This window comes from Thamnophis elegans, chromosome 2 (assembly GCF_009769535.1).
Source record: "Thamnophis elegans isolate rThaEle1 chromosome 2, rThaEle1.pri, whole genome shotgun sequence".
NCBI classification, from domain to species: Eukaryota; Metazoa; Chordata; class Lepidosauria; order Squamata; family Colubridae; genus Thamnophis; species Thamnophis elegans.
This window is the reverse complement of record NC_045542.1, coordinates 152,830,496-152,852,027: the sequence shown is the minus strand read 5'-3', so window position 1 is coordinate 152,852,027 and position 21,532 is coordinate 152,830,496. Positions and strand designations below refer to the sequence as shown.

Sequence of the window (21,532 nt, the reverse complement as noted above, 5' to 3'; positions counted from 1 at the left end):
CTGCATTTAACCACTGCGCCACCTTGGCTCTATAGATATACCTTTGCACCGAATGGATTTAGGATGTAATAGATTCTCTCGCTTTTATTTAACATGGAAATTTTGTGAAACTCCAAACCCCCTTTTTAAAGGAAATTTTCAACTCATCTGAAATATTTAACAAAGTAGAAGTCTACTTTAATAACCTGGTCTACTACTTTGTGTTACAAAGCACATGCAACAGACTTATTCTGGCTATTAATCTAACCCTCTTTCCGCAAATTCCCTAACGTATGAAATGGTAAGCAGATCAATTAGCTCTCATTCACACCGCATAGTAATCCATATAACAATTTAAAGAAACCTCAAGATGAAATATATCCAGGCTTGAAATTGTTGTGTCACGGTTGATGGTAGGCTTTCCTTCTCTTGGTTGTATATCTAAGCTGAACTCAAATTCACATGTGAAATGCGATCATGTTGTGCAAGGTTCCTGAAAGAGCTTTAACTCCAGAGTTAGGTCTGTTAAAGGCCCTCTGTTCTCAGCAACAAACTTCATGCATCAAGGCATTTTTCTCTGTGCACATTATGGATGGGTGAATTTGGAAGGACATTGAAAAGAAAGTCTCTCCCAACAGTTAATACTAATGTGTCTCTTTTAGCAAATACCACTGTGTGTTGTGTGAAAGAATGCATGTTTGTTAATCTGGAGAATGAAGATATTCATGTATTTGATGCTGAAGATGGTGGTAATGGCACAGTTTGAGAAGTCATAAGTATAATCACATCAGAGTAGAATGTTACCTTTGGTTTCCCTTTAGAGCTCGAACAAGGGTGCTATGGATGCAGTGATGGTAAGTAGCTTTTGTTTATTTTCTGCCATTGCTTTCTTTCCCATTCTTCTTCTGTCCGAATAAGCAACCTGCTTCATTCTTCTACCTAAACCAAAAACATCTTCAGACTCCCCCGTCCCCAGCATAATCACAACAGAAAGACCCCAAATTTTTGGCCTGCTTTTACCTTTTTTTTCCAATTGATCCCTTAAAAATTGGGCCAAATCTCCCATACCTGTTTGGCGCTTGATTCTCTCTCCCCCCCCCACTTTAAGCCAATTCTTCCCTCCCAAAGTGCACAGTTGCATCAGCCACCCGACCCATCCACAGATGAAACACAATTCTCCCACAAAAGCTCCAGAAATGCAGAGAAAAATACAGATGCTCTCTTGGCCCCACCAGCCTGACCCAGTTGGCACTTGCAATGTTTCTCTTTTCCTTCGGGGCGGGGGGGGGTCCTCCAGTGCAGGGAGAGATCTGATAAGAGGCTGAATCCAGCCAGTCTTGCTCAATCCAGTGATCACCCATAGAGTTAAAGCAGCACTGGTCCATGGCTGTACTTCTGGTGCTTCCTCCAAGCTTCCTTCCCCTGCCACGTCGGGGGGATTAATCCTTAGCAGAGGCCCTCCCAGGAGGTCTTTATTTGACTCAGGAGCCATATAGAAAGGCATATAGAAAGGCACAGGCACAAGGCACAGGTTGTGATTGGCTGGTTTGGAAGTCAAAGTTGTGTTTGTAAAGTCACTGGTTTGGTTCATCATTTTCTCTCTTCCAGACTCTCCCTTACTATCACCCTGTCCCTGATGGACTCCGTCCTGGGATGGCTGTATATGTTCAAGGTGCAGTGCCCGAAGACAGCAAAGGGTAAAGTTCCTTTGTGGGCTCACAGGAAGGACAAGATGCTACCTTATTCAAAATAATAATAATAATAATAATAATAATAATAATAATAATAATAATAATTGCTTAATGAGGAAAGGCAACGTTTACCATCACTAAAAACTGTGCCTAAGAAAATTTTGGCCCCTATCATGAAAATGGTTAATGCAGTGTTTTCAACAATTGAACCGGGATCCATCTTGGAAACAAACCAGTTAATGTACAGCGCAGCTGTAATAGTCACTAATGAACTAGGCATTAAAATTAAAGTACCTAGTCACACAACAGAAAAAGCATCAAAGCCAAAGTGGAAAATCCGTCTAGAACAAAAAATCAAAAAATTAAGGGCAGATGCTAGTAACTTAAAGAACATGCATGAACAACGGCTTAAAAACAACAAAATCATAGATCGGCTAATCAGAAGATATAGATTGGATACAAGAAACATCAATGAAGCTGTAGAGATTGTAAAACAGCAGATAACAGCAACAGCTAGAAAAATTGAAAGATATGAGGCACGAATCATCCAATATAAACAAAATCAGCAATTTCGATCAGACCAACGGCGTTTTTATCAAAGTCTTAATGTGAATGGTGACACCAAAAGTGAAAAACCAGAAAAGCAGGCCACAGTTGAATTCTGGAAAGAATTGTGGGAAAATGCAAAGGACTACAACAAGGAAGCAAAGTGGATACATGACTTTGAGAAAAGCATTGGCAACAAACAAATGCAAGTATTAGAAATAACAACTGAGATGATCAAAAATCGAGTTAAAAAGGTAAAGAATTGGACATCACCTGGAAAGGACCAATTACATGGTTTCTGGCTCAAATATCTGACCAGTTTACATGCAATATTGGCCAGGCAACTGAATGAAATTTTACAAAAGGGCCAAATTGATGAATGGTTGACAACTGGAAAAACATACTTGATTCAGAAAGATCCAACTAAAGGAACAACACCTGAAAACTATAGACCAATAACATGCTTACCAACAACCTTCAAATTACTCACAGGCATTATTGCAGATAACATGATGGATTATTTGGAAACAAACAACATCTTGCCAGTAGAGCAAAAAGGCAACAAAAGAAGGAGCAGGGGCACAAAAGATCAGCTTCTAATTGATAAAATGATATTAGAAAATTGTAAGAACAGAAAAACGAACTTGAATATGGTCTGGATTGATTACAAAAAGGCATTTGACTCACTGCCACATAGTTGGATCATAAAATGCTTAGAAACAACTGGCATTAGCAAAAATATTACATCCTTTACTGAAAAGGCAATGAAACAATGGAGAACTGAGTTGGCAGTAGGGAATGAGAGCTACGGAATGGTTAATATCAAGCGAGGAATTTTCCAGGGTGATTCACTTTCACCTCTTCTCTTCATCATCGCAATGATCCCACTATCAGTAATCTTAAAAAAAATGAAATTAGGCTACCAAACAGCCAAAAAAGCTGAAAAAATTTCGCATTTACTATATATGGATGATTTGAAACTCTATGGAAAGTCAGAAATAGAAATCCAATCATTGACAAATACAGTCCGAGTATTCAGCACCGATATTTCAATGCAGTTTGGCATGGAAAAATGCGCCACTGTATCCATAAAAAGGGGCAAAATCACTGCATCTGAGGGAATTGAAATGCCCAATGGCCAACTAATTAAATGCAAAGAAAATGAAGCCTACAAATACTTAGGCATTCTGCAGTTGGATAACATCAAGCATGGAGAAGTAAAAACTATTGTCAGGCGAGAGTACACCAACAGAGTTAGGAAAATTTTGAAATCTAAATTGAATGGTGGAAATACAATCAAGGCCATAAATACCTGGGCAATACCAGTTATAAGATACACAGCTGGCATAGTTAACTGGACACAAGCTGATTTGGACCTTTTGGACCGAAAAACCAGGAAACTAATGACAATGCACTACAGTTTACATCCACGTGGTGATACTGATAGACTATATCTGCCCCGAAAATCAGGTGGCAGAGGATTATTACAAGTGAAGCAAACAGTTGAAGAAGAAAAACATGCACTGGCTGATTATTTAAAAGAAAGTCAAGAACATCTATTAATCGAAGTAAAGAGCAAAAATCTACTGAAGGCCCAACAGACAAAACAAGAATACAGAAAAGATGTGATAAAATCAAGAATGGAGAGTTGGCAGAACAAAGCACTGCATGGTCAATTTCTGGAAAAAATAAAAGATAAAGTGGACAGGGAACAAACTTGGTTATGGTTAAAAACAGGTACATTAAAGAAAGAAACAGAGTCACTAATCCTGGCTGCGCAAGAACAAGCTATCCGCACAAATGCCATTAAGGCCAAAATCGAAAAATCCTCTGATGATGCCAAATGCAGACTTTGCAAAGAAGCTGACGAAACTGTTGATCACATTCTCAGCTGCTGTAAAAAAATCGCGCAGACTGATTATAAATTGCGGCACAATTCAGTAGCACAAATGATCCATTGGAATTTGTGCAAAAATTATAATATTAAAACCGCAACAAACTGGTGGGAACATCAGCCTGAAAAAGTCACAGAAAATCAGATGGTCAAGATCTTGTGGGATTTCCGTATACAAACCGACAAAATACTGGCGCATAATACACCAGACATCACACTGGTTGAGAAAAATAAGGTCACAATCATAGACATCGCAATACCAGGTGATAGCAGGGTCGCCGAGAAGGAACATGAAAAAATCGCAAGATACCAGGACTTAAAAATCGAAATTCAACGACTATGGCACAAACCAGCAGTGGTAATTCCAGTGGTAATTGGCACACTGGGTGCTATTCCAAAAGCACTGGAATTACATTTAAAACAGTTAAAAATTGACAAAATCACCATCAGTCAAATGCAAAAAGCCGCACTGCTTGGATCTGCACGCATATTACGAAAATACGTTACGACGTCCTAGGCCCCTGGGTGGGGCCCGACTAGTAACCAATGCCAAATCCGGCGAAACAACTGGCCGCTGTGATACAATTGTATAATAATAATAATAATAATAATAATAATAATAATAATAATAATAATAATAAAGGCCAAAATCGAGCCATTAAGGCCAAAATCGACGCCATTAAGGCCAAAATCGAGCCATTAAGGCCAAAATCGAGCCATTAAGGCCAAAATCGACGCCATTAAGGCCAAAATCGATGCCATTAAGGCCAAAATCGAAAAATCCTCTGATGATGCCAAATGCAGACTTTGCAAAGAAGCTGACGAAACTGTTGATCACATACTCAGCTGCTGTAAAAAAATCGCGCAGACTGATTATAAATTGCGGCACAATTCAGTAGCACAAATGATCCATTGGAATTTGTGCAAAAATTATAATATTAAAACAGCAACAAACTGGTGGGAACATCAGCCTGAAAGAGTCACAGAAAATCAGATGGTCAAGATCTTGTGGGATTTCCGTATACAAACTGACAAAATACTGGCGCATAATACACCAGACATCACACTGGTTGAGAAAAATAGGGTCACAATCATAGACATCGCAATACCAGGTGATAGCAGGGTCGCCGAGAAGGAACATGAAAAAATCGCAAGATACCAGGACTTAAAAATCGAAATTCAACGACTATGGCACAAACCAGCAGTGGTAATTCCAGTGGTAATTGGCACACTGGGTGCTATTCCAAAAGCACTGGAATTACATTTAAAACAGTTAAAAATTGACAAAATCACCATCAGTCAAATGCAAAAAGCCGCACTGCTTGGATCTGCACGCATATTGCGAAAATACGTTACGACGTCCTAGGCCCCTGGGTGGGGCCCGACTAGTAACCAATGCCAAATCCGGCGAAACAACTGGCCGCTGTGATACAATTGTACAACAACAACAATAATAATGGAAAGGACCAATTACATGGTTTCTGGCTCAAATATCTGACCAGTTTACATGCAATATTAGCCAGGCAACTGAATGAAATTTTACAAAAGGGCCAAATTGATGAATGGTTGACAACTGGAAAAACATACTTGATTCAGAAAGATCCAACTAAAGGAACAACACCTGAAAACTATAGACCAATAACATGCTTGCCAACAACCTTCAAATTACTCACAGGCATTATTGCAGATAACATGATGGATTATTTGGAAACAAACAACATCTTGCCAGTAGAGCAAAAAGGCAACAAAAGAAGGAGCAGGGGCACAAAAGATCAGCTTCTAATTGATAAAATGATATTAGAAAATTGTAAGAACAGAAAAACGAACTTGAATATGGTCTGGATTGATTACAAAAAGGCATTTGACTCACTGCCACATAGTTGGATCATAAAATGCTTAGAAACAACTGGCATTAGCAAAAATATTACATCCTTTACTGAAAAGGCAATGAAACAATGGAGAACTGAGTTGGCAGTAGGGAATGAGAGCTACGGAATGGTTAATATCAAGCGAGGAATTTTCCAGGGTGATTCACTTTCACCTCTTCTCTTCATCATCGCAATGATCCCACTATCAGTAATCTTAAAAAAAATGAAATTAGGCTACCAAACAGCCAAAAAAGCTGAAAAAATTTCGCATTTACTATATGGATGATTTGAAACTCTATGGAAAGTCAGAAATAGAAATCCAATCATTGACAAATACAGTCCGAGTATTCAGCACCGATATTTCAATGCAGTTTGGCATGGAAAAATGCGCCACTGTATCCATAAAAAGGGGCAAAATCACTGCATCTGAGGGAATTGAAATGCCCAATGGCCAACTAATTAAATGCAAAGAAAATGAAGCCTACAAATACTTAGGCATTCTGCAGTTGGATAACATCAAGCATGGAGAAGTAAAAACTATTGTCAGGCGAGAGTACACCAACAGAGTTAGGAAAATTTTGAAATCTAAATTGAATGGTGGAAATACAATCAAGGCCATAAATACCTGGGCAATACCAGTTATAAGATACACAGCTGGCATAGTTAACTGGACACAAGCTGATTTGGACCTTTTGGACCGAAAAACCAGGAAACTAATGACAATGCACTACAGTTTACATCCACGTGGTGATACTGATAGACTATATCTGCCCCGAAAATCAGGTGGCAGAGGATTATTACAAGTGAAGCAAACAGTTGAAGAGGAAAAACATGCACTGGCTGATTATTTAAAAGAAAGTCAAGAACATCTATTAATTGAAGTAAAGAACAAAAATGTACTGAAGGCCCAACAGACAAAACAAGAATACAGAAAAGATGTGATAAAATCAAGAATGGAGAGTTGGCAGAACAAAGCACTGCATGGTCAATTTCTGGAAAAAATAAAAGATAAAGTGGACAGTGAACAAACTTGGTTATGGTTAACAACAGGTACATTAAAGAAAGAAACAGAGTCACTAGTCCTGGCTGCGCAAGAACAAGCTATCCGCACAAATGCCATTAAGGCCAAAATCGAAAAATCCTCTGATGATGCCAAATGCAGACTTTGCAAAGAAGCTGATGAAACTGTTGATCACATACTCAGCTGCTGTAAAAAAATCGCGCAGACTGATTATAAATTGCGGCACAATTCAGTAGCACAAATGATCCATTGGAATTTGTGCAAAAATTATAATATTAAAACAGCAACAAACTGGTGGGAACATCAGCCTGAAAAAGTCACCGAAAATCAGATGGTCAAGATCTTGTGGGATTTCCGTATACAAACTGACAAAATACTGGCGCATAATACACCAGACATCACACTGGTTGAGAAAAATAAGGTCACAATCATAGACATCGCAATACCAGGTGATAGCAGGGTCGCCGAGAAGGAACATGAAAAAATCGCAAGATACCAGGACTTAAAAATCGAAATTCAACGACTATGGCACAAACCAGCAGTGGTAATTCCAGTGGTAATTGGCACACTGGGAGCTATTCCAAAAGCACTGGAATTACATTTAAAACAGTTAAAAATTGACAAAATCACCATCAGTCAAATGCAAAAAGCCGCACTGCTTGGATCTGCACGCATATTACGAAAATACGTTACGACGTCCTAGGCCCCTGGGTGGGGCCCGAGTAGTAACCAATGCCAAATCCGGCGAAACAACTGGCCGCTGTGATACAATTGTACAATAATAATAATAGCTCACAATCCAAAAGGAAAGGGGGGAAAACAATATAGCAATAGCAGTAGACTTATATACCGCTTCATAGGCCTTTCAGGCCTCTCTAAGCGGTTTACAGAGAGTCAGCATATTGCCCCCAACAATCCGGGTCCCCATTTTACCCACCTCGGAAGGATGGAAGGCTGAGTCAACCCTGAGCCGGTGAGATTTGAACAGACTTTGTACATATAAGACAATACATAATTAAAACACAACATTCATACCATTTGGGCGGGTTACAATCTTAGCCCCAGGCCTGACGGGATAGCCAGATTCTAAGGGCTGTGCGGAAGGTCTGGAGGATGGTGAGGGTACGACTCTCCACGGGGAGATCGTTCCATAGGGTCGGAGCTACCACCGAGAAAGCTCTCCTCCGCGTGGTTGCCAGTCGACATTGACCAGCAGATGGAACTCGGAGGAGGCCTAATCGGTGAGATCTAATAGGTCGTGTGGAGGTAATTGGCAGTAGGTGGTCTCTCAAGTACCCAGATCCACTACCATGGAGGGCTTTATGGGTGACAAGTAGCACCTTGAAGCGTATCCGGAGATCGACAGGTAGCCAGTGCAGCTCGCGGAGGATAGGTGTTATGTGGGTGAAGCGAGGTGCACCCACAATCGCTCGCGCGGCTGCATTCTGGACTAGCTGAAGTCGCCGAATACTCCTCAAGGGCAGCCCCATGTAGAGCACATTGCAGTACTCCAGCCTAGAGGTTGTTAAGGATAGCTTGTATAATCCAAATTCTGCCTTTCTTAATTTTCCTGCTTCTTCCAACTCTAAGTAAGCTATGCGGGTTAGAAATTTTGAGTTTTCTCTTAAAGCAAAAGAAAATTAACCTACAGATTGTAGCTTCAGAGCAACGGAGAAGCGAGGAGGGGGGGAGCAGAACTTTCCTCTGAGATTGCTGTAAACCCTCCCTCCTTCCCCATTTTATTTTTCTCTCCTTCTCTCCTTTGCTCCAGATTCTCTGTGGACTTTACCGTTGCAAAACTTCAAAAGGCCAATATTGCCTGTCACTTCAACCCTCGCTTCAAGTGGGGGAATAAAGTTGTGTTCAACACGTTTGAGTTTCACAGGTGGAAGAAGGAAGAGATCCGCAGGATGCCCTTCCAGAAGGGCGAGCATTTTGAAGCCATCTTCATTGTCACTGAGATCGGATACCAGGTTGGCACGTGCGACAGGAGGCCCCTTTGAGACTGCAGGGACCTCTTGATTCCCCCTCCAGAATTTGCTGTTTGTCTGGAATGACCCATAAATAGATTGTATCTCTAAGTTAATATTTCATCACTGTCGTAATGCACTCGCTAAAGGAGGAGGACCTGTAGCTGAATGGAAAACATTTTGGTCCAGGGGAGAGTGGGGGGGGGCAAGATGGTTATCAGTGAAAAGAAAGGCCTCTCCCTTATTACATTTATTTATTTATGACCTTTTTGACCCCCTTCTGTGGCCACTCTGCTCAGCTTTCGGCTGGGATGTGTTTGTGCCATGAATAAACAGATGTTTCCTGCAAATAAAATGGACGATCTCAAATGGGACTTGATCCCTTCTGCTTGGTCCTCTGACAGATCCTGGTGAATGGGAAGCACTTCTACGTCTTCAGGCACAGAATTCCAGCACAAGGTGTGCGGTTTATTAAGGTTGAGGGAGACCTGGAGCTGCAGTCCGTGAATGTGACGGCAGGACCAATGGTAGAGAACATGGTAAGCGTTTGCTATCGACAAGTCGGCACCTCCCGATCCTTGATCTTTCTTTTGGGGATGGGCTCTGGGTTGGTTCAATCCCCATTCTGCCACTTTCTCTTTCTTCCCTTCAGTTGCTCTTCTCATGCGCCTTTCTTGACCCCAAGGAATGGCTGCCACTCTGGGTCCTCAATTGTCACGGCTTACACCAATGCCTGCTAACAAAAATAACCATCCAAGTGTGATACTGGGGTCAGCAACTGCACAGGGAGAAAATTTACCTGAGGCCAAGGTCCTTCTCTCCACCTTGCAGATGTCCATAAAGTAGAGTTTCTCAACCTTGGCAAATGTCTATGGAGATTCTCAGTCATCTAGGCTGTGGTTGCCCCAAAGGTGCTTTTTTCAGGAGGCAACTGGACTTTGTTTGAAGATGTTTCACTTCTCATTCAAGAAGCTGCTTCAGCTCTGACTGGATGATGGAGAAAGGGAGGATTTCTATTCCTTGCATTCTTTTAGAGAGCGTTGAGGCCCCTTGGATGTTTATCCATGTCCTCAATCACTCTTTTGAAGACAGCAAATTTTGGACAGAGAGGACCTCTGGTTTGAAAGAGAGGTCAAAGAGGCCATCTAGGTCAAAATTGAAGAGCCCTCTCTCAACAGAGGAGGTGAGGGATACGATATCATTTATCTCCAATCTACAAAACAGTCCTTTCCGCACTTCCAAGGTCCACCCCCATTTGCACCACTCAGGTGACCCAAAGGACACAAACTTCCAGGTGCCCTTAACAACCTTCTGAAAGGATGCAAATGCCCAGCTGTCTGCAAGGAGTATAAATCCTTCCACTCCCCACCATCCAGTCGTAGCCGAAGAAGCTTCTGGGATGAGAAGTGAAACGTCTTCAAACAAAAACAAGAAAGTCCAGTTGCCTTTTCAAAAAAGCACCTTTGGGTCAACCTTGGTAACTTTTATGTTGTGTAATCTCAAATCCCAGTGTGGCGTAGAAGATGCCCACCCGTCCTTATTACCAGACAGGGACACCAGGGAGAGTGTAGCGACTGAACACGGCAAGTTGCCTCTGCTTCACAAGCTTAGAAATCTGTTGTGTGCACTTTTTCCAGACTCTGAGAAATGGGGTGATCACTTTCTGTGAATAATCCACAAAACAAGTGTGGGCCAAGGCCACTGTGTAATTTTTTGCTTGGTGCCAATAGCTTTCCATGTTTTTCAAAAATAGGGTGACGATCCCCAATAAATAGCTGAGTTCAGCTGCTTGTCCTGGTGCAGGCATTACACACACACACGCACAACACAGTGATTTGCAACATTAACATTTAATCTGTTTCCTCCATTCACACAACAGAGGGATTTGCAACAGGCTAAGCTACCTCTCCAAAACCAACCCAGGTGAAAAGTAACCAATAGCAATAGCAGTTAGGCTTATATACCGCTCAACCAAGTTGAGCAAATGGTACAGAGGCACCCAGGAATGCTTCAACTGACCTTGGGTGAATGTGTCACACAAACTCTGCCACAGCATCTTCTTGTCTTTAAGGAGACATATGGGCCACCACTGAATCTTCCTGTAAATACTCAAAAGGGGGAATAAAAGGGGGGGGGGGACATCCAGGGCTAGAGATTTGGGGAGGAAAAACATGGGGTTGTTAACAGCCTGTTTGGATTTCTCTCCCACCAGACAAGGACCTTTCCTGGAATCTACCACTTAGTAAGTACCAAGAGACTCCCTAACCTGCTAGCCTGTCTCTTCTTAAAACTGATACTTCAGCTGACAGCGACGGTGTCTCTTAGCGACGGTATTTTATTCCCCGGGATCAGGCCTGTAGCACAGTCGCAGGAAGGGCTGCTGCTTCTTCCTTCAAATATATATATATCTGTTAAATCCGCTTGCTGTGTAGTTTGCAATTGGCTTCCCTTCAGCTGACCACCAGCAGGAGCGAAGGTTTCTGGGTGTGGTGATGAAGGCAAGACAAGTTCCCAATCTACAAGGGGATTGTGAAGTTGAGGTGGCTCATGACATAAAGGCTTACGATTTTTGTCAGAGCGGATTTATTGGAAGTAATGAAAATGTTGGTCACTTGTTTGCCAAAATAAATTGGCCAGCCTTTTTGACACCATTCCTCCCTCCCAGTGTGCATAGTTCCAGCAAAAGTCCCACCCACCCGCTGATGAACCATGGTTCTCCCTGTAGAAGCCCCAGAAATGCAGAGAAAAAGGCCACCTCTTGGTCCCTCACACTTGCAAAGTTTCTCCTGTCCTTAGGGGCTCCTCCAGTGCAGGGAGAGAGCTGATAAGAGGCTGGCACCCAGGCAGTCTTACTCAGTCCCCTGATCAACCCACAGACTTAAAGCAGAACCACTTCCTCCACACCCTCCCTTCCCCTGCCACGTTGGGGGATTAATCCTTAGCAGAGGCCCCCCCAGGAGCAATAGCAATAGTTAGCAATAGTTAGGCTTATATACCGCTTCATAGGGCTTTCAGCCCTCTCTAAGCGGTTTACAGAGTCAGCATATTGCCCCCAACAACAATCCGGGTCCTCATTTTACCCACCTCGGAAGGATGGAAGGCTGAGTCAACCTTGAGCCTGGTGGGATTTGAACAGCCAAACTGCTGAACTGCAGTGCTGCATTTAACCACTGCGCCACCTCGGCTCTTCCTTTGACTCAGAAGCCACATGGGGAGGCCGAAAGAAGGCAGGAGTTGTGGTTGGTTGGTTGGTTTGAAAGTCAGGGTTGTGTTTTGCAGTTAAGTCGTTGGTTTGGTTCATTATTTTCGTGTCTTCCAGCCTCTCCCTCATGAACAAACTGTCCTTGGTGGACTCTATCCTGGGATGTCTGTATATGTGAATGGCACAGTGCCCGAAGACAGCCACAGGTAATGTTCCTTTGGAGACCCACGGGAAGAGCAAAACGCCACCTTACTCACAATAATAGTCATAGAATTCTTATGTTGTTAATGATATAAGTATAATCCAAATTCTATGCCAAGATTAAAGCATTTCTTAATTCTTCGGCTAGTTCTACTTCCTGCTTCTTTCAAGTCCAGCTAAGTCCTGAGGGCTAGGAACCTGATTCTTCCCTTCAAGCCACAAACCAGAGCAAAGGAGAAGGAAGGGGCAGATCTCTGCTCTGAAATAATGCCTGTACTCGTTTAATTTCCCTCTTCTTTCTTCCTCTCTTTCCTCTAGCTTCGGAGTGGACTTTGCCTGTTGCCAGCATTGGGGGGCTGACATTCCCCTCCACTTCAGCCCTCGCTTTTTTCAGGAGGCTCTTGTGCTCAACACGTTTCAATCTGACAAGTGGGGAAAGGAAGAGAAACTCCAGAATCCCTTCCAGAAGGGCGAGCCTTTTGAGATCATCTTCACTGTCACCGAGACCGAATACCAGGTTAGCACACTTGACAGAGGCTCCTTTGGGACTGCAGAGGCCCCTTCATCCCCTCCCCCATCCTCCCGTCCAAATCCACCATTTGTTTGGAATGTCCCACAAATGTATTTGTATTGCAAGGTAATAGCAGTAGACTTATATACTGCTTCATAGGGCTTTCAGCCCTCTCTAAGCGGTTTACAGAGAGTCAGCATATTGCCCCCAACAATCTGGGTCCTCATTTTACCCACCTCGGAAGGATGGAAGGCTGAGTCAACCCTGAGCTGGTGAGATTTGAACCGCTGAACTGCTGATCTAGCAGTAGCCTGCAGTGCTGCATTTAACCACTGCGCCACCTTGGCTCCTAAGGTTAATATTCCATCATAATGCAAGAATGACCTGTAACTGAAAAGAAAATATTTTGGTTCAGGGGGCAAAAATGATGCAATCAAAGGCCTTTCTCTTTTTATATGTACTTATTTTTTACACTTTTGAGTCCCTTTCTGACCACCCGGCTCTGCTTTGGGGTTTGCTTTGCATTCCTGGCAAGAATAAACATTATTTTCCTGCAAAGACATTGGATGATCCCAAATGAGACATGATTCCTGCTGCTTTTCCCTCCAACAGATCCAGGTGAATGGGAACCCCTTCTGCAACTACAGCCACAGATTTCCACCACAGAGTGTGCAGCTCATTAGAGTTGTTGGAGACCTGGATCTGCAGTCCCTGAATGTGACAGCAGGGCCAAAGATGGAGAACACAGTAAGTGTTTGCTATGGACAAGCCAGCACCTCCTGACCTTGATCTGTTTGGGAGAATGGATTCTGGGTTGGTTCAATCCCCATGCGGCCAGTTCCTCTTACTCCCCTCCAGCTGCTCTTCTCATACATCTTTCTTGACCCCTAAGAATGGCTGCCCCACGGGGCCCTCAGTTGTCTCAGCTGGATACAAATCTGCATGCTAGCAAAAAATAACCATCCTAGGATGATACCAGGGCCAGCAACCGAACTGGGAGCCCACGTCCCGCAGGCCAAGGTCCTGCTCCCCCACTTTGCAGATGCCCATGAAGCTGCGTTTCTCAACCTGGCAGTTTTAAGATGCACGGCCTGAACTTCCATGACGGTTTAGAAGACAACTGCCCGTCCTTATTAACAAACACCAGCGGCCAAGAAGTGTGCAATGTTGTTTTCCTACCCTTTCTAATATTATGATGAACCCTGGATATGGGGCCACCACAAAAATCTTCCTGTAAATACTCAAAAGGAAAAAAAGTGGGGGGGGGGGAGGCAGGGGGCAAGGACCTCCAGAGCTAGCGATTTTTAGAGGGAAACGTGGGGTTGCTAATAGTCTGTTTGGGTTTCTCTCCCACCAGATAATGACGTTCCCTGCGATCTACAACCCAGTGAGTATCCACCATGTCTCTCCTTACTTTCCCCAAATTTGCGGTATGGGACAGAAACCAGGAGGTGGGAAGTCCGTCTGTGTGCATTCAAGTGGAATTCAAGGAGCCTAGTTTTTCCTAGTGTTTGGCTTTGATCATGCTTACGGTGAACAACAAGGACTAGAAAGTGGAAATTTACTAAGTAATCTTCCAAATGCTTCACCAAGCCTCATGGTATTGGACCTGGGTACTTGAGAGACCGCCTGCTGCCAATCACCTCCACTAGACCGATTAGATCCCACAGATTAGGCCTCCTCCAAATTCCATCTGCCGGCCAGTGCCGAGTGGCGACTACCCGGAGGAGAGCCTTCTCTGTGGCTGCTCCGACCCTCTGGAACGAACTCCCCGTGGAGATTCGAACCCTCACCACCCTCCAGGCCTTCCGCAAAGCCCTCAAAACCTGGCTGTTCCGACAGGCCTGGGGCTAAAGAGCTGTTGCCCCCGTCTCGAATTGGTATGACTGTTGTGTGTTTTTAAATTATGTATTGTTATGTTTCGTCTTTTGTTTTCTGTCTGTACCCCCCTTCCCTGATTTGAGTTGTGAGCCACCCTGAGTCCCCTTCGGGGGAAAAGGGCAGCATATAAATATAATCAAATCAAATCAGATGGAAGGAAGAAAAAGGAACAACAAATGAGCTATTTTAAGGGAAAATTAGCTTAAAGGGAGGATTGATAATGGTCCCTTTCCACATGTCAAAGGCTACCGGTTCTCCGCCACTCAGAAAATCTCCAGTTGCACAAGAGAAATTATTGGGATGGAAGAAGGCTGTTGGGTCAACGTGGGGCAGAGTAGAAAGACCTATATGTTGCACCAGGAAACCAGCTGGTAGAACCAAGGTTGATGATTTCATCTGTAAACTCAGTCTTCTGTGATGCAGGGTCTTTCACAGCCTGTGATTCAAAAAGTCAACACAACAGCCCCACCAGCAACATCACCAGCCCACCTGTTTTCTGTGTCCATTGCACATGGGACAATATCCTGGGCTTTGTTGGTTCCATCCAGGCTTCCACCTTGAATATTTTGACCACCCACTGCAGGCAGCTTTACTGAGCAAACAAACCCCTTGAACGCAGCCAATGGCTGAGTTGCCTGGTTAAAGGAAGAGATGCTTGTAACCACCTGACACAAGATCCTGCAAGCTGCCTCCCACCCATGTGGTGGGCCTCCCCTTTGGCACCTCAAGACCTAGTGGACTGCAACTTCCTTGACCTTTAACTAGCAGGGACGAGAGCCACAGGGTTGGATTGGAGAGTGTTAAGTGTAACCTGTATTCTTGCCTATTTCAGCCGATGCCCTACACAGGTGACATCCCTGGAGGTCTGGGAGCTGAGAGGACCATCACAGTGCGAGGCTCTATTCCAAAGAACGGCAAAAGGTCTCAAAACTCATTTTTCTGACATGCGTTTGGGGATTCAGGCAGAGGAATGGAATCGTAACCATTGTGCATTGTTGCCTTTCTGCAGTCAGAGCCACAGGTCCCACCCTGCTGGCATCTCCCTGGCATCACACATTTCGGCCCAACTTGCCACCTTGCCCAAGAGTTAGACACTGGGACTCTGGTTGGCACAGCAAAGCACCAGTGTTAGAACCCCTCGTAGTCCTTTCCCGGTTCATCTCCTTTCTCCGACTCTCCTGTCTCTACACATCCACAGATTTGACCCAGAGGACAAGGAGATTAAGGGGAGTGGAAGCACAATTCTGCACAGTATAAACACAGTCTGTGGAACTCAGTGCCACAAGAAGAAGCAAGGGCCGTTAGCTTAAGGCAGGGTCCCCCAAAGTGGGGGAATCAGAAATTTGATAAAAGGTTTGGCAAGGAAAGAGTTTGGGGAATTCTGGCTTAGGAGGTGGATTTGAAGAAAGATTTGGAGCCAAATTGTCATATAGCAGCGATCAGCTGTTCTTCATCAGAAGAATTCTAGTCACTGCTAGACTGCTGCTGAATATATATATTTATTTTAGCAATATCAATAGCATTTAAACTTATACAATACCCTATAGTGATTTACAGCATTCTCTGAGGGGTTTACAATGTCAGCATATTGCCTCCAATAATCTGGGACCTTATTTTACTGACCTTGGAAGGATGGAAGGCTGAGTCAACCCGGAGCAGTCGAACTCTAGGCTGTGGGCAATACTGCATTCTGACCTCACCATCAGGGTTCCTTAATATGTGTTTGTCTAATTTATAACTCACTGAGAGTTGGTTAAACCGTGGCAGGATGTAAATGCAATGAACAAATAAATATCTAAAATGCTAACTGGAACTTACACATTCAGCAGCAGCCCACCAATAAATAATATTTGGAAAAAGGAACAAGAGTTGTTGTTTTTTGCTTTAGCCTTCATCCATGGAAGGATCTGGCAGGCTGCTGTTGGATTAAGGGGCAGGGGGGGGAATCGGATTTCCTGTTATTTACTTCAAAGACCTAGCCTAATATGCCTGCTTTTTTCTCTCTTTCCAAGGTTTGAAATCAATTTTATGGCTGGCCAAGATATTGCTCTGCATGTTGAACTTCGCATGAAACCGTGGAGAGCTGTAGTACGTAATAGTTTTTTGAATGGCGACTGGGAAAATGAGGAACGGAAATTGACCTTTTACCCTTTCCAGCCTGGACAGGACTTTAAGGTGAGTTGGCTTTGATTCCAGCAGAGAGGGGGATCCACAGGGAGGAGGTCAAAAAAGTCAATATCGCTGCCACTGCTACGAAATCGATATATTGGCCATATTTTACCTTATGCGGCAGGGGTGGGTTATGACTGGTACGCCCCGAGATGGGCTTACCGGTGCCTGCCGGGAGCACCAGGTACCATTCCGGTACGGTGCTCTGGAGGGCCCACCCGCCTGCCTGCACTCCTTACTGGTATTTGAGCGGTTCGGGGCTTACGTACATGTGCAGGAAGCATATGGCGCCTGCGCAGTGCTCTGCTGAGCAGCTGGAACATCGCAGGGGCGTTGTGGAGCATTGCAGGTGGTAAGTATGCACGTGCGTGTTGTGCGCATTTGCGCGCATTCATGTGGTGAACGCCCAGCCCTGTTGCACCGTACCGATTACAATCAGATCTGGGACCCACCACTGTTATGCAGACACCCCTGGATTCCAGCAAAGAGCTTGTCTGGTTGCCAGCAAGAAGTAGGGAAAAAGATCCAGCTGGTGATTTCAAATTACATAAGACAGACTACTCCATCTTCCATAATTCCCAGCTAGCACAATTTTAAAATCTGAACAGTTGGAAGGCTGGTGTGTGTGCATGCGTGTGTTTGTGTGTTGTGTAGAAAACAGTATGGCAGTTCTGAACCCCGCTCTTAAAGTTCACATCCCTTATATATAGGGGGTGCTTTTTGGTTTTGATGCAAGCTATGGATGGTGTGGATTGCGTGTCCCCCTGCGTGGAGGGCCGTAGGTGATCCAGATGTGCTAGTTCAGCCATGTTAACATCCTTCCTCTCTTCCCAGCTCTCAATCCACTGTGACAACCGTGAATTCAAGTTTTATGCCAACGACCAGCCCTTCTTCGACTACACCCATCGCTATGTCCCTATCAAACAAATCCGCACCCTGGAGATTGATGGAGACGTGACCCTTTCTTACATTCAATACTAAGGGGGGAGAGATCAATAGTAGCATAGATCCCCCTCTTCTATCTCTCTTAGTCTGCCAGTAGATTTAGAATTCTGTTGAATTTGAGTGGTCTGCCAGTTTTAATCAATCACTCAGTCAATCAGACACTCAAGAATAATTTAGAATATTAAGCAACATTTTCAATAAAGCATTTGATCAAGGAATGCAGCAGGCTTACTTTTCTGCCTTCCGAATTTGATCTGTAGATGATACAAATATATTTTTTTTAAGTTGGTGTCCTCCAGATGTGTGGGAACAATCTTTCTCAAACTTGTCAAATTTAAGATGTGTGGGTTTTAACCTGAAGATATCCCCATGTCATACTGGATACTGACCCATTTTTATGGCTTGATATAATTCCCAAATTGCAGGGTGGATGGATTGAGAATGGAACTGTTTCAAAAGGACAAAGGAATCCCCAAATTCCCTAAAGCCTAGGATGCCTATAACTGGATCAGTTAAAGACCAGCAGCTCCATATTCACACACCTTGTTTGAACCTTGGTTAGAGTGAACTCAACCCCTATGGCAAATTTACCATCCATTCCCCCAAATGTGGGAATGCAGTAGCCGATTAAATGTGTTGTGTGAACCCAACCCAGGTAGTCTCTGTAGGGAAAGTGTAGGGAAAGGCATCATGTGCCCCCAATTAGAATGGTCTTGCACCCGTTTCCTGCCTCAGAGATGCTTTGGATTGATTGGGGGGGAGGTCCTAGAGAGCACCCAAAATGGCAAGCAGGGAAGGGTCGTCCCCCCCCCCCATGGCTCTTTCGGGGGATTCGGCCCCATTCACAAACAGTCCTGCCCTCCAGCTCTGCCCTGAAAGGGGCAGAAGGAAGATTAAGAACTGCTGCCCGGGCAATCCAGCCAGAGTGACTCAGACCAGGCTGAAGAGGAAGGCGGGAGGGAGCCCAGCCAGACTTTCATGATCCTGAAGTTGCAACCATCATGAAAGTGGCATTAATGGACAGACATTGGTGTCCCTGCCTGGCCTGCCTCACAGAGCTGGCACTACAGCCCCCCCACTTCTTTTTTTTTATTTTACAAAAATATATTTTGCCATTTGGGGTTATGGCCAAATCTGCCCAAGGTAAGTCCCTAAGAAAGAAAGATCTTTGACTCCATTTGGATCAAGCAATGGGCTCTTTTATTAAGGATTAGAGGTTGCATTAAAAGCCAGGCAAAGTCTGAGTATTTCCGCACAAAGTTACAGATTTCCCCCCTGTTTGTGGCCCTCCCCCCTTGACCAGAACACCAGTGTCCAATAGCATCCTGGCTTGCAGTTTTCAGAACCACTTTGATTCTAGGCGGTTTCACATTCTTTCCCAAGCCAGGTATCCTTGGAGCAGTGGAAGGCAGCCGCTTAGCACCTCTGGTTCCTGTCAGGGTTCACCCTTCCCCCTAACATCTGTCTTCTCTCCACCTGCACAGCTTCCCCAAGCAAGCGTTAGCGAAGACGGCAGTGCTGACATTTGGTCCCCCTTGACATGGACGTTAGTCCTGGGAAAAAAAACAGAGAAACAAGGAAAGAACAATTAGATTGGGTTCATTGGGGTTTACCTGGTTACTCTCTATGGCTTGTATGAAGGAGCTTCGAGGCCTTAACATGCCGAGCGTCCACCTAGATGAGGGGAAAGGCTGTGTCCTTATAAGTGTCCTTCTTTAGTGACAGCCACCCCAGAATTGGCGCTTTATGAAGTGTAAGATTTTCACAAAGCCAAATCGCCCTGCAGTTTTTGAATTATGGCGTTTCTCCAGCACTACAATTTGTTGGCTTTCAGGCACGTACAACTTGCCCACCCCACCCCACCCAGGCTAAGTCCTCATGTACCGTACAGTCTGTTTGGTGGTCCCTGAACCACTTGTCCTCCTTCAACTCTATTTTCAAGATCATCTGGCACCTTTGGGGAAGCATTGTCCTTGAGTTCTAGTAGGGAGTGGTGCTGCCAATGGCTTGGATGGGCAACAATCTCAGCTTTAGAGCTGTTTTATTGGGGTAGCCATGAAAGGGCATCCTCCAAGAGGTTCTAACTGCCTGGGAGGTACCGTAAAGTGAAATTCAAATAATTAAAGTACTGAGCCCACCACACTTGCTTGGGGGACAATTGTCTGGGATTTTTCTTTTTTTAAGCAGTTTTAGGTCTTTATGCCGTGTCCAGACCTCGAAAGGAATTTTGTTCTCCTCTAGAAAATGCCTCCATGCCAGTAGTGCCCAACTCACTGCATAGGTTCCTTGTCTCATACTACCCACCTGTGCTGTTTCGCTCAGTTTTTTGGAAGTGTGGGCACACGACTGCAAGGTCCCTTATGCAGCAGCTCTGCGTCCAGAGTCATCTCCCCGGTGTCTGCTTGGATGACGAAGAAGATGTTAGGGTTCAACGCTTTAGTACCAGCTCCACCACAAAGAGGCGTTTGGGTTTTTCAAATGCCTCCTGGCAATCCATTGTCCATTTCAGTGGCTGATTGGGTTTGGGCTTCTCCCTCCCCTTCTGTTTTCTGTAAGCTAGTGATAACACAGTGCTACCTGAACAAAGGATCACAGGACTAATTGACAGTAAAAGTTTGCAAATCCCAAGAAACTTTGGAGTTGTTTCTTGGTGCAGGGAGGAGCCCACTCTAGGACTGCCTGGACCGTCTCAGGGTCCATTTTTATCCCATTGTGGGAGATACAAAACCAAAGATGGTCAATTTTGCTCTGGCGGAATTCGCACTTGGAGTGTTTAGCGTACAGTTGAACAGCCAGGAGTTTCAATGTCGCTTAAAATATCATACAAGTAAACTAGCAATAGCATTTAGACTTATATACCACTTCAGAGTGCTTTACAGCCCTCTCTAAGTGTTTTACAGAGTCAGCCCCCAACAATCTGGGTCCCCCCATTTTACCCACCTTGGAAGGATGGAAGGCCGAGTCCACCTTGAGCCTGGTGAGATTCGAACTGCCAAACTGCCAGCAATCCAGCAGTCAGCAGACGTAACCTGCAGCATTGCGTTCTAACCAGTGCGCCACCAGGGATCAAACGGGGGCTCCTTTATACAGGTGTTCATGCAGCACTTGGTTTTATCAATTCTTGGGTGTGGGCAGCCACAGATCTCTGGCTCTGGCTGGCGATCTTTATCTGCATTCTGGCTTTAGGATCAATGGGGGGATTTTCCAATCTCTTCTGGAGCACTGCCGTAAAAGTTGAAGTTGCACAGCTCCAGGGCATCATTATCCACTCTGTCCCCTCTCAACACTTGTCTTCTCTCCACCTGCACAGCTTCCCCAGTTCTCTCTATCCCTCCCCCTGGCCCTGTTTATGGCAAAATGCCAGCAAGCATAGCAAAAATGGCCCTGAATTTTGCTCTATGGAGATTTTTGCTCTGATGGGTATTACTTGTTCTTTGCTATTTTTTTTAAAAAAAATCCTGTCTCTTTCTGGTTTTGTTTTGCTTTTGTGTTATCACTTCAATTTATGTTTGGTTATTGTCTTTTCTTATCCCTTCTTTGTATATTAGAAGCAGTAAAACCAATCGATAAATAAACCAGATGCCTAGAAATGCTATACTGCTGATGCCTCCTTTTGTGGGAAGGGGGGGGGTCTACGCATGTGCTAATCTCAGC

The 21,532-nt window shown here is 44.4% G+C and overlaps 1 protein-coding gene across 1 annotated transcript in view; it reads left to right on the top strand.

Moving 5' to 3' along the window:
- LOC116504452 (galectin-4-like) overlaps positions 1 to 19,987 on the top strand; it is a 42,927-nt gene extending 22,940 nt beyond the window's left edge. The window contains exons 9-20 of the mRNA XM_032211456.1: positions 801 to 833; positions 1,588 to 1,676; positions 8,771 to 8,972; positions 9,374 to 9,508; positions 11,182 to 11,211; positions 12,289 to 12,377; positions 12,691 to 12,889; positions 13,496 to 13,630; positions 14,241 to 14,270; positions 15,597 to 15,685; positions 16,777 to 16,939; positions 17,768 to 19,987. Of these exons, the coding sequence (XP_032067347.1) occupies positions 801 to 833; positions 1,588 to 1,676; positions 8,771 to 8,972; positions 9,374 to 9,508; positions 11,182 to 11,211; positions 12,289 to 12,377; positions 12,691 to 12,889; positions 13,496 to 13,630; positions 14,241 to 14,270; positions 15,597 to 15,685; positions 16,777 to 16,939; positions 17,768 to 17,914 (1,341 nt within the window). The 3' untranslated portion in view covers positions 17,915 to 19,987. The remainder of the gene's footprint in view (positions 1 to 800; positions 834 to 1,587; positions 1,677 to 8,770; positions 8,973 to 9,373; positions 9,509 to 11,181; positions 11,212 to 12,288; positions 12,378 to 12,690; positions 12,890 to 13,495; positions 13,631 to 14,240; positions 14,271 to 15,596; positions 15,686 to 16,776; positions 16,940 to 17,767) is intronic.
- The last annotated feature ends 1,545 nt before the right edge of the window (positions 19,988 to 21,532 follow it).